General features: G+C 33.3%; 1 protein-coding gene across 1 annotated transcript in view; it reads left to right on the plus strand.

Moving 5' to 3' along the window:
* The first annotated feature begins 5,208 nt into the window (after positions 1-5,208).
* Positions 5,209-17,428, plus strand: part of lmx1ba (LIM homeobox transcription factor 1, beta a) — a 60,616-nt gene continuing 48,396 nt past the window's right edge. The window contains exons 1-2 of the mRNA XM_051696411.1: positions 5,209-5,594; positions 7,210-7,396. Coding sequence (XP_051552371.1) covers positions 5,528-5,594; positions 7,210-7,396 — 254 coding nt within the window. The 5' untranslated portion in view covers positions 5,209-5,527. The remainder of the gene's footprint in view (positions 5,595-7,209; positions 7,397-17,428) is intronic.

Below are 17,428 nucleotides of genomic sequence, written 5' to 3' on the forward strand. Positions count from 1 at the left end.
CTTTGTATCATTGCTAGTTAATGATACCTAATGCATTTACTAATGTTAACAAATGTAACCTTATAAAGTGCTTTCAATAATTAAATATTAATAGTTATTTAATAGACAGAACGCTGGTCTTTTTCATTCTGTTATGGTCAGTTGTAGTGATAACTATTTAGACACTATATTTTATCGACAAAAAATGAAATCATATTCGATAATACGATAATTATGACTAATTGTTTCCTATATATAATAATAATATCTACAATATTATTTTGTTGCTGTGGGAGACATGCAGTTGCTTGATCAATGATCCAACCTGCAATTAATCGCATAAAGTGTAAGACATCTTGACATACAAATATAAAAGTATGACATTTTTGTATTTAGAATTTTTTTTTACATTATTTTATATAGTATATTTTATATGCACTCTTCTCGGCTGTTACTAACACTGCACATCATGTCAAGGCTACATCCTCTCCAATTATAAGTAGTTATTTAACACTAGACAAAATGCATTTTTTTTTCTTTCTGTCTCATATGGTCAGCTGTAGTTACACTGTAAAAAACAAATCCTGTTAAATTTACAGTAAAAAAACTGGCAGCTGTGGTTGCCAGAAATTCACCGTAAAAAATACGGTAAGCACGTTTCAGGCTTCACCGGATGTCATTTTGATGCCTGTATGTTTTACGGTGCATTACCGTCGTTTATATTATTAAATAATAAACTTGATATATTAACCTTCTGAAACTGTAAAAATCTGCTTTTCACTTTATAATGTATTTATTAATCTCCATAGTAAATACAGAAGGGTGCATGATGACATGAAGTTCATCAATAGTGGCCCTTCCAGGAGCAATGATCAATAAACATGTAAAGACAGTGCTTAGTGTTACACACAAACACTAAACACAATCAGGGTAACACATGTGAAATTAATATAATGCACTAAACATGAACTAAACTACATCAAATATAACACAGAACACCCAAAGTACATAACTGATATTAAAAATGAAGAAGCATAACTATTCCCATAAAATATAACGAAATGAACTGGGTCAGCAGGGAATTCTGGGAACACCCGATTATTGTTTTTTACCGTAACAGTAATTTACCGTAAAAAGTACACGTACTGTCTTGTTAAATATAATATAATTTTTTTTACTGTAACTATACAGAAAAGCATACTTTTTACATAAAATATGTATATGGTTATGTCCTACACTGTAAAAATGTTCGTAATTTTAACGGTAAAAGACTGTAAAAATGCTACAGTAAAAAACTTTAATTGGTTAACCGGTGGTTACCTTAAAATATACAGTAAAAAATGTTAATATATTTAAAAAGACAATACGTGTAGTTTTACAGTACATTTTTAAAATATTTACTGTAAAACTACACCTATTGTCTTTATATTAACATTTTTTACTGTATATTTTAAAGTAACCACCGGTTAAACAATTAAAGTTTTTTACTGTAGCATTTTTACAGTCTTTTACCGTTAAAATTACGAACATTTTTACAGTGTAGGACATAACCATGAAGGCACTCTATATTTTATTGACACTCAAAAATCTCTTGTAAAGTTCAATAGCAGGAACCTGGATGCTAGAGGGCGCAATAATCCAATATGACAGAGATCAACCCAACGCATGTGTGCTCTCAAAACTGCTGCGAAAGAGCTGAGAATCTTTCAAAACTCCCGCTGCATGGTTATGCACGGATTATTGATGATAAAACGATTAGATGATAATGCACTATTATTATTATTATTATTATTATTATTATTATTATTATGTTTTTGTCTTTTTCATGTTTTACTAAATGAGAAGCATTTGGTTTACATCTTATTTGTGTGCCTGTAGGAACGTAGGTATACAAAAGCTTCTTTCTTAAGCGGAATGCCAGAACAAATGGAATAATGCTGGGTTTCATTTTTTTAAATTTTTTTAAAAAATTTTTTTATTTTTTATTTTTTTATTTTTTTGGGGGGTTAATTAAATAAAAACCAATTCAAATACAGTTAATTTTGGTTTACGTTTTCAATATCATATGGCAATAATTTATTTATTTATTTTTACGATTTCCTCTTATGCATATAAGCTCAGAGTTGTTGATTCTAACTTTTGTGTACATTCTTTTGTACACTTTTATTAAGTTTAATTAAGCTTCAAAACCTAACTGGGACATAGACTGTCTAAACTTTATCATAACAGTAGTTTATCTCCACAGAAAATAACTATTTCTCGTTCAACATAGTGCTTAGAATTCATTTAGACTTGCGTATACTGCTAATTAATGATGTTAAAATTCAAATAATAGTGAATACATTATAAATAATTAATAAATAAGGCTACAATGCGATGCTCCTTGCTATGAAAATGAATATGATGTTAAAAAATTATTAGTGAATATTCCAGTATTCCATGTTCACGTCGAAATTAAGTTGTCGGGTTTAAAACATGTATAGGCATACATATATATTTCTAATCTTTATAGTGGCCATTCAACTGTCTATTTCTCAGCGTTTCAAATCTTCTATAGGCGATTCGCTCCGTTTTATGATAAAAAAATAAATAATTAAAAAAAAAAAAAAAAAAAAAAAGAAATAGGCTAATTTAAATGATAATAATAACAAACATAAATAAATAAATAAATCGTATTCGATCCCAAATCATTTTTACATGAAATATACAAACTGACAAGAAAAGCGCGGCATATATAATTTTTTTTTTTTTTAGATAGTAAAAATGATTCACATGAAAACGATTGCGTAAAACGTCATACAAAATATTTTAATAAATTATTATTCAATTAAATAATTTTGTAGCTATGCTCAAAGGTCGCGAGACATCCAAATGTTCAGGAGAAACGCACATTTCACATACAGCAGAGTGCGTAAATCAGTCTGTCATAATTAAAACAGAGAAGAATACTAATGAGGAAAGTAATAAAGATACAAACTCCCCCTTTTTTCCTTTCCTTTCCCCGCTCGGTATTATTACCCCGAGATATCTATCTGTGAAATGAATTTGCGCAGATCTGAAACACAAAAGAAAGAATCGTCTCCTTATGAATTTTACATGCACGCTGGATATTAGGCGCAGGGGGAGATTAGACTCCTCATTTGAAGGCCGGTCGTAAATCTGGTTTTATCTTAGTCTTTATTAATCATGCTGATAATGTCATTTCATAAAGATAAAAGCAGCGGGCAGTTATTATCGCAGGTGCGCATGAAAAATGAAATGATTCTTTGGTGACTGTGTGACTCGAGATTATAGCCCTTCTTTAAAAGTGAAGTTGAATGATTTGAAAAGAAGAAGAAGAAGAAGAAGAAGAAAAAAAACTACTCTTAATAGCCTAGATAGAGTACAATATAGATAGTAAGTTTCATAGTTATTAACTATTCATAGATATATCATTTATCAATTATTGTAAAAATAGAATAGATATGTTACATGCTGTTTACATGCAATTGTGTTACAATTTATAATTTAAAGGAAAATCCACAGCATTTTTGGCACACAGTAAAATTAACTTCGACTAGTCCCTCCTTTATATATATATATATATATATATATATATATATATATATATATATATATATATATATATATATATATATATATGTGTGTGTTTTATTTATTTTTTCAATGTTCAGTGTACAGTGAGGCACTTAATAGAAGTGAATGGGGGCAAATCCGTAAATGTTAAAATACAAACATGTGTTAACATGATTTAAGAGCGTTGAAATCACTTACCAACCTTTTCTGTGTAAAGTTAAAGCCAGTTTTACAACTTTGTTGCCATGACGAGGTAAATTAAATACGTAAACCCTAAAACGACTATTTAAACTTTACAGCTCAAATAATACATGAGTTTTAACAGAAGAATTAATGTAAGTGCTTTTATAAATTTATAAGCCTCAAATGTCTGCCTTTAAACCCTCCAAAAATTGGCTCCATGCACTTCCATTGTAATTCCATTGCCTCATAACTCGATTTTTTTTTTTTTTTTTTAAGAAAAGGAGGGAGGAGTAAAAATTATGTTAGTGGTAATCAACATTATGCCACTAATGCACTATTGAACTTAACTTGTATGAACCTGGAATATTCCTTTAAAAGATAAAATAGTAAGACGATTTTCTTTTTAATGTTATTTATTATTTATGATTTTATATATATATATATATATATATATATATATATATATATATATATATATATATATATAATTTATGATTTATATCATATTTATAAATCATAAATATTTATTATATATATATAATTTATGATTTATATCATATTTAAAAATAATAAATATTATATTATATATATATATATATATATATATATATATATATATATATATATATATATATATATATATACTGTATATGCATATAACATTTTTGTTTTTCAGTATAGACGTGAGTCATCCTAAAATCATTAGTATATTAAACCTTATTAAAATATTGTATACAAAAAATATTGTCAGTGTCATATTTTTAATCTTAAAAAATATATAAATGATCATTTATAATATAGCCTATTATTCTGTATAACAGAATATATTTTTATATATTCAGTTAGAAACCTATGTACTAATTGTAGAATAATTTTATAATCACTGACAGATCTATACAACAAAACAAAAATGAAATAATAATATTAATAATAATACTAATAATAATCACACTTGACATTTGAACATTTGACATATATTTATTATGTTTATTAGCATTAGCCTAATTATTTATTATGTATTGTTGTTGTTGATTTTCTTGTTGATGTTGGGATACTGAACTCTGGATAGCCCAAATAGGGTCTCACACTACCAAAGGTGAAAATGAGCCATTTAAACCTGACCTGACTCTTAAACTGTAACCTACAATATCCTCAAGCTGATTTAATATTTTGCATGGAATAAAACCAGTTCATTTAGATGATACCACATTGTAACAGTGCATGTCCTTCCAAATACTTTTTATACAAATAAATGCCAATATTTTTCCTTTGATGTATTTATGTTTGAATCGCTGTCCATTTGTCGCCATCAAATCTGGTGCACGGCAGGTGTGATGTTGTAGGCGGTTCTTCTCCTCTGATCCAGCACCAATAGCATCACATTGAGCTCTGGAGAGTGACGCGATCAGAGGGGGGAGTTCAGAGTCGATCACGGACTCCTCAAGAGGGGCACTGGACTCATGACACACTCACAGAGGAGTCACAGCTGACCCGCACCTCCCGTCGCTCTTGGATGTACTAGAGTTGTCTGTTCCGGACATTTCGTCATATTTGGTTTCGTGTTCTTTCTTTCCTAAGATTCAGTTCAAAGATTCAGAATCAAGCTTAAATATCCTTGCGATTTAAATACACGATGTTTTCGTCGCACAGACTCCTAGAATAGGCAAAGCAAAACAAGAAAGGTTATTTGTCTCGACACGGTGCATGTGAAGACTGAATCGGTGCATTCTCTTAAAATCTTAAAATCATTCTGGACATTGCGACAGGTCAGGAATCCACCTGAATCAAGATGCTGGACGGAATCAAAATAGAAGATCAGTTAAGAACAGGGTCAGACTCTCTGGGAGTGATGTTTGGTAAGTTTTATAACCTCACAGGGTGACACTGTCAAAATGTTTTGTCATTACCTAAAAATTTGTTTTTAATAAATTAAGGTTTTATGTAAAAATCAAGCCAAAATATCATTGGATACAGTATAACTGAATGGACCTGACAACGTTAAGGTTACACCAACAACAACAACAATACCAACAACAACAACAAAACATTTGAATGGGCATTTCAGATAAAAGTAGACTCTTTCTTAATGTTAGAATTTGTATATATTCTTATATAAAGTATAAGAGTATCAAAATCAAGTCAGAAATGTTATTTAATATGATTGAATCAACCTGACAGCATTAAGGTCACACACACACACATACACACACACACACACACACACACTCATGTTGGTTGCTATCCTTATGAGGACTCTCCATAGACATAATGATTTTTATATTGTATGAACTATAGATTCGATCCCCTAACCCTAACCCTAAACCTAACCCTCACAAAAAACTTTCTGCATTTTTACATTTTCAATAAAACATAGTTTAGTATGTTTATTAAGAGATTTAAAATATGGAGACACTAGAAATGTCCTCATAAACCACATTTATAGCAGAATACCCTTGTAATTACCAGTTTGTAATCTAAAATGTCCTCGTAAACCACTTAAACCTGCCCACACACACACACACACACACACACACACACACACACACACACACATATATAATAATAATAATAATAATAATAATAATAATAATAATGGTCAGTTAAGAAATAGATTGTTATAAGGAAACTATTATGCAGTATAAGGTAAAAAGGTATGACGTATAATATTCGTATATATTTTTTACAGTGTAGGTATGTTACACCTACTACATGCCACTATAATTATAGCAATTACAGTACAATAGTGCAAAATATTTACATATACATTACAAGATGGTAATACGAGTTTTTACTAATTTACGCATTTAACATGAACACTGTAGTGTAAAATGTGACCAAATTACATATAATATAATATCTGTGTACTGTCCTGGCAATTCTAAAGCAAATATTAAATGATATTGAATATTAAAATATTATATATATATATATATATATATATATATATATATATATATATATATATATATATATATATATATATATATATTATAACTGGTTGTGGTGCAAATATTTCATGGTGAACATTTTGAAAATGTGATTTTTCTTTATTATTATTATTATTATTATTATTATTATTATTATTATTAACTAATGTAATAATGTGTAGTCCTAACAGGTTTTATTACAAATAATGTATGTTAATGGACGTATTGCAATGGCAGAACAGGCAATATCATATATAGAAAGGAGGCCTGCATTGTTAGACATCAAGACTACACGTCATAGTTTGTTCTGATATGTCAAATTATGATACCTGTAAATAAACGCTATTGTCAGTCTAATTTTGAAATATAATTTGGAGTTTATTAAGTTGAATTTACTGCGTATAATCGATTAGAAAAGATTGTTATTCAATTTCGTTTATTATTATTATTATTATTATTCTAAACCCTATGATGTAAAAGTTGATCCACACCTTTTGTTTAAAAGTTGTACTCTAAATGACAATATATTGATTGTGTTCTTCAGGTTCAGAATGTGCTCATCAGAATGTGTGTGAAGGATGCCAGAGACCCATTTCTGATCGATTCCTCATGCGGGTGAACGAGTCTTCATGGCACGAGGAGTGTTTGCAGTGCGCGGTGTGTCAGCAGCCTCTCACTATGAGCTGTTACTCCAGAGATCGGAAACTTTACTGTAAACACGACTACCAACAGTAAGACTCGAGTTCTTCATCTTATGTGTGTCTCAGTCACTGCGACCTGTCGCTTCTTTCACGCGTAATTCCAGTCAGTTAAGACCTGGCGGGTCACAGTCACCTCTAAAGGCTAATATTTTGATACCCAATCAGATCTCGTGTGTGTGTGTGTGTGTGTGTGTGCGTGAATAATGTATTTCAAAGGGAATATTTATGGTTGTGTTTTTACCAAGCATCCCCTTTTTTTCTTTTCACGAAATCTTAAGGATATAATAGTCCTATTTGCCGCTTGTTATATTTGAAATTCACGATAACATTATTATTATTATTATTATTATTATTATTATTATTATTATTATTATTAGCCTATATATGTTTGGGAGTAGTGAGAAAGCAAATAAACTGCATAAAGCAAAAATAAAAAATAAATAAAATAAAAATAAAAATAAAAAATATAATAATAATAATAATAATAATAATAATAATAATACAAATAATTGAATGCGACTTTTACGTAGTTTATTTTAAAGCACAATGAACCTCGAAATCATATGTGATAAATATTATAATACGATAATTCTGACAAAATTAATTAACTTAATAATTAATAAATTTATTATTGATAATTAAATGCATGATCTATAAAGCTTAGTCTAAAAAAAGGGCAATTAATAAACAGTGAATATAACAATAAAATAGTGCTATTATATAATGATACAGCATAGTAGTAGTTGTAGTAATAATTTGTGAAACTGAAACTTTAATGGCCTAATATAGCCTATACGTCACGCTCGCGTATGTAAATTGTGTGATGATGAAAAGTGTGTGTAGAGTGTGTAATAGACTATTGCACATATACAGTTGTTTATTTGTTTATTTATTTTAATTGTAATTTTTGAATTTTTTTATTTTGGTCAGCTGCACTGTATGCACATTGAGGTGTTCACAAGCGGCTGCTCTTCATGCATGTCAACAGTTGTTTTTTGTTTTTTTTAATCTTTGTCCAGATCCTTTAATCTGCTTCACACAGTAGCATGTACTGCATATATAGAGATAAATATTGCCCGATTATGAAAATATATAATTTAAGATTTACGCATTACAATTTCATAACGAAATGTCATCACATAGAAATGAACCAAATACCAAAATGTCAAAAACGAAATATTTGTTTTTATTCATTTAATTAGTTAAAAATTACACAATTAAATCTGATGGTTTTTGTTTTATGAAACTGAAATGCTAGCTAAACCTTAAAAATAGGCATATATATATATATATATATATATATATATATATATATATATATATATATATATATATATATATATATATAAAGGTGTAGAATAGCCTATTGAAGCCTGCATTGGTTTATCCCATTCGTACATGATCTTGCGCACATTAAATTTGACACCACTGTAAAATTGAACCCTTTTAATAACTTTACACTCCACCTGAAGCTCGAGTCACTACACTACACATCCATTCACCCAACTGTAGCCTATAAGTGGCTTTAACGGCTTGTTATTTGTAAATCCCTTTTAAAGTAGCATTTATTTGCAATGATGAGGTACTTAGTGCGCTTAATTCACACCCGGCCTGCTTTTTATGACTCTCATTTAAGTGAGATTAACAAGCCCCCCAGAAAGCCGCAGGACGCGCGCACACACCGCGTTTAAATCGCGCGCGTCATCTGCTCACTTTATCATCATTAGACCTTGCATGCTCATAGTTGATGTGAAGAACTACAAATTGTCTGTGCTTGTGCTGTCTATTGTCTGAGAGGTTTTGTGTGTGTTGAACTGTTTACATCACGGCAGGCTCATTTTCCCTGTCTTGAGTGAACAGACAGTGATGTAATGATTTTCAAAACAGAAGAACAGAAACATCCTCCAGTCTTCTGAATATTGTTGTAGTAACCACAACACCATGCTTGGAATGTTATGAAAGTTGGAGAGAATGATTAGAAATAGCATTTGAGCTGCCTTGTGTTATTGTGAGAAAGAGATCACATAGGCCTGTACAACTACAATCATCGATTTGTATAATTCGTGGCTGATTATCTTTGATTTACTGAATGCCAGAAATCTTCTCAAGTGATTCCTTGAAAAAGTGTGCAAAGTTTTGTGTTGATTTCACTTTCAGTTCAAGACACGACGCGCTCAAACTCTATATAGTTAAAAATGCCTATATTGTTCTATAATAACCAATATCATAGTCATTCTGGACATTTAGGTTGCACAGTAGTTGTCAGAAAAGGGATCTATTCAGTGCTGCTAATTCGACTGTATTACATGACATCTCCTTATTCAGTATACTATTGCAATTTTGTCAAATATTATGCATTTTCAGCACTATAGCATGCAAATTCTGGATAGCCTGTGCACACATAAAAAATACCAATTAGGGTGACAAAATGGAATATTTTATAGTAATTTAAATAATTGTAATAAACTGCATAAACTATGGTGGCTATATTGCTTAAAAAGTACAAAAAAAAAAAAAAAAAAAAAATTGATGTTGGGAAATATTATCCATGCACAAGAACAAGTTTTCCATAAGTTCTGACATGGCAGGAAACCAATCCCAAAGGGATACTTAGCAGTGCTATAGTCCTCTAGATATGAGAGAGAGAGAAAAAAAATAGTTGCCACTTTACAACCATTAGTGGACCTATTCACACACAACGTTCCTTTAAAATCCAATCAATGCATTGAACTGTTTTGGGCCTTTCAATGTCAGATTAAAAGGTTTAGATTTTGCATGCATTGGCTGGATGTTTTAGTCAATCCTAGCTGTCGCATTTAGCTATAAGTTATTGAGAAAAGTAATTCCTCAACCCTGCTGACATGAGTCTGAACTGTGATCTTCATGATAGGGTTCTCTGGTCTTTCTGTGTTTAGATTCTGATTCAGTTCAGTTTACAGAAACAACAAACATGTTTATTAGCTCTTCAGAAACGATGTGGGAATCAGACATTTTCTCTTATGGCCCATTCCTGGCTCTTATTTGAACAGAATAGTTTTGATGGTTTTGATGTCTCAGTTCTATTGATTTAGTTGGTCAGTGCAGAATGATACTGTATGTGGTCATATACTGTTGCATAGTCACAATGAAAAATGTCTGAATGTCATTGCTTGAGATAACAAAATATCAAACCGAGTGGCTTCTGCAGACAAATGTAGTGAGAAGGTTTCTATATTTTTAAGCATCTTAATACATAGAACATAATTATGGCTATTGCATGCATATTACTGTAATAAAAATGCTAAATAATTTTTTTTTTTTGTTTTTTTTTTTGAGTGTGCTAACAAGACATGACAAATATTTATGTCAGCTCTCCAATGGAAAGCTATACTTTTAAATATGGGGAGAAAGACCGTGCATATTGTTCATGGGTAACAGTATAAGTATAATGTAAATGTGCAATGTATTGTATATAGATTAGAAACATACAAACAGTTGTAAAAGCTTTTTACTAATTTATAATATTGAATCAAGGTATGACATGAAGCAATGTCCTGTATGCTACAGTACAGAGTTACACTTTCCAGTTTTAGACTAGGTAAGTATGAAACCCATTTGGCTCTTTTTATGAGGTTTTTCTTTTGAGGTCTTGTGAAGAAAACACTAGCAAATTCTGACCTCATGTCAAGTCAGTATAGTTGCTTTATTGACTTGTTGTTATTTCACTCACTGTGCTGCCCTCCAGCTCTCGATGTGGATCAGTGTTAGTGTGCCGTTGTTGTTTTGGGATGTTTCAAAATTCAGGTTTATACTTGCACTCCACTGAGCTCAATTACCTGAAGAAGCAATATAAAAAAATAAAAATAAAAAATATTCAAAATACCTTTAATGAAAAGGATCTTGAATGAACAAGTATTTAAAGAAACGTACAGTAACAATGCATTTATGATAATGCGCAGTCATCGCTACATTCTTTGGATAGTAACTGCTCTACTTATTAGAGCAAAACACCCATGTTGTCTCATTTTCATCTATAGTATCAGATTAACAAAGCAGAGGAGTGGAATTTTAGGAATGTATGGATACTATGCCATAATTGTAATCCTTCTCTGTATTATTTACAATATGTGGCTACTGCAGGTGAGATATATAGCCTGTGAATTGAGTTTGAGCGTGTGTCTGTGTGTGTTTTCTCCTTTGGTTGCATAACATGTGTGTGTGATCGTTCTTTCGGCACACTGTGGGCTCCTTTGAGAGGGAGTGTGAAATACACTGAATTACACACACTAAAACGGCTGTTTGTAATTTTAAAAGGAAAAGAATAGAAAAGCAGTTAATTGGTTACTGGTGATGACCTTACCATATACGGTAAAAATTCTGTTTTTAATTTAACAAGACAAAACATATCATTTTACGGTAAAATATTGTTTAAAAAATAGGTTTTTAGGAGTACAATTGATAATTTACCTGTTTGTTAATGGTGAAAATTTATAGTATGTTTAACAAGACAATGCATGTACTTTTACGGTAAACTACTGTTATTGGGCATTCCCAGAAGTCCCTGCGTGACCCATTATATTTGATTATATTTTACTGAAATGTTTATGTTTCCTTTAATATTTCACTTACAATGGAAGTGAATGGGGTAAATTTTTGGAGGGTTTTAATGCAAAAATTTAAAGCTTATAATATCATAAAAGCACTTACATTAATTCATCTGTTAAAACTCATGTATCATTTGAGTTGTGAAGTTGTTTTATGGATTTGCAGTTTATGGCATTACTTCATCATGGCAACAAAGTTGTAAAATTGGATTTTATATTACTTAGATTATTTTGTGTTTTTTCATTGGTTGTTTTGTTTTTTCAGAATTCAGTTTTAGTGCTATTGGTGTGGCTTTCCACATCTCTCTATCTCTCTCTGTGTTTCTGGGTTGGAATGTTTGTTCAAACATCACCTCTTGCTGCTGCTGCCACCCAGCTGTGAAAAGAGGTTGGCATGACTCTGTCAAGTGCTTCCACCCAGGTGCTGTGTACCTGCAGACCTGCTCTCGCACCCTTGTCACACATTCTACCCCTACATGTGGAGTAGGGCGCAGCCCAGCACGCGGTCGTCCTCACTTTGCTGCGTACGGATCATTTAAGGAGAGAAAGTTTGTCGTGAATATGTGAGAGTCTACAGACATGCAGACACACATGCCATCTCACCAGCAGGTCAAGCTAGCACATTTTTCATGATGCGACCAAAACCCTAACAATCTCACACGTGTCTCCTCTAGAGTTTCAGTAGGGATCTCAATGATGTCTCAAACTGTGCTCAGGTTTGCCAAGATATCACAGTCTGCCATCACCAAACATTTATATATTATTATTTTATTTATAGTCATGCAATGTCAATGTGTTTTGGGAGGTTACTTGGGTGTTGCCAGGTGGTTGCTAGGCCATTACTAAATGGTTACTTGGTGGTTGCTAACTTGTCCTAGTAAAAAGAGACCATCCCTATCTCTATAGCATCCTAATTATTTTTCACCTGCCGGTTTGATATAAAAATCTTTTAGAAAACAAACTATGATTCTGTATTTGTTTCAAACAAATACAACATGTAAGTATTCCAATTACTAACTTTTTTCACTATAATTGAAGGGTTTATTTCAGCCTGGTCTCATGACAAGTACGTGACCGTGGCAACATTTTTGCAAAATGAAATTACATGCCTTATTACACATTTGGTTGCAGTTTCCCAGTGAAATGTTCAGTAGGGGGCGCCAAAAGCGAGTGAAATGATGTCATAATCAGATGAGGTTTTAAGAGTAAAACGTACCTCCCAAACCTAAAACTTTAACCTAAACCTAACCAATAGTGTCCTAAAAGCAAATGAGAGGTGAACAAAACAGACATCCTTACACTAAACCAACACCTAAACCTAACCGATAGTGTCCAAAAACAAAATGAGAAATGAAAAGCACATTTTCTGAAGCAACTACGTCATTTTGTGTCACTTCAATGACACTTTCGTGTCACGTGCCAGCTTGTGTGCTTGACTGGTCTCCGCTTACTTCCAAGTCCAAAGTCCAACACAATATCAGGTGAGTTACCGCACAAGCTAATCACATTGGAATAAGTGTGTAAATGTTGGTGAGTCCGTAACACAAGTGTCAAATGTGTCACTTTTTAAATGATACATTAAAGTAAAAGTGTTTCAATATCATAACATAACAGTGTGTGAGTAATAGAGCAAAAAAGAAATGTTTATAAAGTCATAATCAGCTGTTGTAGCTGTGATAGTGAATAAAACTCACAGTTGTTGTAGCGCCTCTAGTGTTCATTTCAACAGGAAACTGCGACGAAACATAGAATTTGCATTGTAAAAGTCAGTTTGCAAAACATTTATTTATAGTACTGTTCATTCTATTAGACCATGTTAGTTTATATCTACTGTAAAATATAGTATCACCATTGACATATAGGTGGCACTCTTTCCAGATGAAATTCAGTGTGAGTTTATCAAAATGGGAGGTGTGTTGAATATCTACTGTACTCAGCTGGGTCTTTTTTGACCCGAACAGAACGGTTGTTAGGAATTATCTCCAAAACAGAAGGGTTAAAAGAAACATTTCACACAAAGTTGATGCTTCAATGAAATATAACTGAGAGCTCCATAAAATCTCTTGAGCTCTGGAAGAGCAACCTCTGAGCAATAACATTCTCCTTTTAGGCCCCCTGAACAGCTTAAGAGGTCTCTGCACCACCCATATTCTTTCGGTCTTTCTTGTGGTCTGTTCTGTCTATAATGGGATTAGCGGTATGACCCCCGTGTTTCCGCCCCGGCTGTAGAGTTGATCCCCACACTTTTATCATTCACTGTGACACGGAGCTCCCCTGTCGCTTTGTGCCCACCGGAAGCCCGTTGCTCTAATCCACTTATTTGTGTGGAGAATGAGCACTAAGAAAGAGATGATGGAACAATATGGAATAGAAGGGGAGGGACTCTATAAAAGACCCCCGGCAACTCTGTTTCTCAAAAAATAAGAGAACATGAGGTTGATATTATGAGGCTAAAGACACACTATTCTTTTGTGTATTTAATTTGTGATGCCTTTTGACTCCTACTCAGAGCACAGTTGGTTATATTCAGGTTTAGGTACCTGTATATATTTGATATATATATATATATATATATATATATATATATATATATATATATATATATATATTAAAGTTATTCTGCAGATCAGGCAGCAGGGCAAATGCACACACAAAATCGCTGCTGAAAGCAATTTGCATGCGCAATTGCGATCTTGCGGGCCAATTCTGAGCGCTCAATAGTGGAGGATCCAGCAGACCATCGTGATCTAACACACTCTGCCAGGACTGAACAGCATTAATCCACTATTGAGATCCAGACACCTGAATCATCTGTTTAACAAGCTGAAAGTGCGCTTGACTGCACAGTGCTTCTGGATAAAAGACAGGTTATAACTTTCTTCTCCTTCATTTGATCATAAATCAATTGATGAATTACTGCTGTCATTATGACCAATGGAAAATGTACACAAGCATCTCTTTTATACAAAATATTCTTTTCTGCCTGGTTGCAACAGGTGAATTGCACCGAGTTTTGTGAAGATGCAGGTTTTCGCTCTGAAATACCACACGCAAAAGCAGCGCAACTTTTTAGTGAATTCACCCCTTAGTGTTCATAATTTGAGAATGTTTTACTCTCTGTGGTCTATAAAGAGAAATTTTTATTCAGTCATACATTTCAATCAAACTGGACCTACAGACCTATTTTGTTATCCATTGTTGGTGTTCAGATGCATTCAGCGGCGGGATCTTGCCGTTTTTCTGTCCTTCTTTCTTGTGTAGAAAACTGATCTTGGAGCAAGTGGATTCCAGCATCCACAGGTCTTTATTTACTCAGCCAAACAGCAGTTTTGGAAGTGTGTTAAACAGATGGACTGAGACGAAGCTCATTATCTCAAGCTCAGGTGCATAACAGACTCCCCCCGTATTGACCTCCAGTGGGTCAGATCTAATGTGGGGATGGCAGGTGGTCTGCAGGAGACCCCCCTCCCCATCTCTTCCACATTCCATTAGATCTCTGATCTATCAGCATGATTTGAGGTTTCATTAATGTAGGACAAACCCAGTTTGTCGGGTTTAATTCATAGGGTAAGGAGTTTGCTAACCCTAACTCTGAGCAATGATAATAGTAATGCTAACCTTAGAAAGCACAACAATTTACACCTCACTTTACTTAGTTTTGTCCAATAAAACAATTGTACTTCTCACCCTATGTCCGGATATAATTTAATTGCTGTAAATGTGTTTCTTTTAACTCGTTACTTTACTTTTGACCCAGCATTACTCATCTAGCTTTTCAAACGTTACATTTTGGATGTGGGAATGTGAAAATGGCCAGTTTTATTAACCTGAGTACCGCATTATTTAGGTTAGCATAGCATATCTGAAAACATTGTGAAATGTGTCCATGTGTCCATGACTTTTCAAATCATTCTCACACCCCATAAATTGGAGATATGGATTGCTAGAGATGCTCCGCATTACTCTGATCTTAGCAATCTGATGGCAAGAAAAGTTCAGTTAAAGAGGTCTGCCTCAAATCAGTGGGAAAATCTTGAGCCTTTTAAATCTTCATCGTTTTTTGCCCACTCTTCAAATCCCCCATTACTCTTCTGCAAATGAGAAGGCAAGCAGGGGCGTCACATTCTAAAAAGCAAGCGCTCGGTTTTATTAGAAACCACAAGATCTACTGTGCTCGCTGTCTGTCAAAGGATCAGCCCATCCAGGGACATGTATCCGGGTGTAAATCCAGGATGCCGGTCACAGCGGGCTGCCAGGATCTCTAAACACGCTTCAACTCCTTCAGTTAGTGGAGATGGGGGAGGAGGTGTAAATCAACTCTAGAGAAACTGTGTGGCAGTGTGTGGCGGGTGCAGCTTTCCCCAGAGGAAAATTTTATTGCTCAGAGGTTGCTCTTTCATAGTTCAGGAGTTATATTTCTGAACATTCCTTTAGCCAAACTCACCATTTAATCCCATTGCTGCCTAGGCGAAACAACTGAGACATTAATGACATCTAATTTTGGATTTTTCTTTCAAATGTGTCTCAATGATCATCCACCTTTCTCGCTCCGCGGGTAAAAAACCCCCAACTCTCTTTGAAAACTGTTTTGTGGATTGAGTTTCAAGCCTCTCATGCCCAGACCCACGCAATGTTCTCCTCTCCTCCCTCGCTGCTACACTCTTTTAGCATAAGATGATTTGCCAACTGGGCTCTCTGACCCTTGCGGAGCTTCAAACAGAAGAACTTGATGTAGGCGGGATGGTTTTGGATGATTTTCTCCAGGGTTGTAGGAGTGCATGTGAGTGCTGTTTGGATTACAGAGCGGTAGGTGATGACAACCGGGAGTATGCCGTTAAGAGCGTGCAGCATGCCAACAGGCCCAGAAGAGAACCGCCGCTCCACACTTTTCCATCCAAATTTACTTTAAAGTTTACAAATTTGTATCTATCTCTTTATATCTACTTTATTTCAGTTGTTTCTCAAAATAATTCTCCTGCACAAATTAGGTATTTAATGTTAATGCTCTGTTGAGTTTGAAATAAACCAAACTGACCTCCCTATCCTAAACTTTAAACCTAACCGATAGTCTTAATCAATCAGTTAAAATAGTCTATCAGTTGAGTTACCGCACGATTTGATCAAACTCGAGCAAGCTTGTAAATGTAGCTGGTTATGTAATGCAAATGTGAAAATGTTTCGCCTGAAAAGTCATGCGCTATAGTAAATTAATTTAGATATCATAAGATAGCATTGTGTGAAAAACAGAGTGAAAAGTAAATGTTTATGAGCTGCTAATCTGTTTTACTCATGAATTGTGTAAAAGAGTTGTTTTATCGTCTCTAGTGTTTATTTCACCAGCATGAGATGACATTAAAAACCCATTTTAATTCCATAATGTGGCATATTTCCATGTGTATAAATGCAAAGGGAAGAAATGTAGGACAAGACTTGATTTTATCCATTGGGAATTGATTAGATTGTGAAAACCAGTTCTCCT

The sequence above is a fragment of the Myxocyprinus asiaticus genome, chromosome 4 (genome assembly GCF_019703515.2).
Source record: "Myxocyprinus asiaticus isolate MX2 ecotype Aquarium Trade chromosome 4, UBuf_Myxa_2, whole genome shotgun sequence".
Classification (NCBI taxonomy): Eukaryota; Metazoa; Chordata; class Actinopteri; order Cypriniformes; family Catostomidae; genus Myxocyprinus; species Myxocyprinus asiaticus.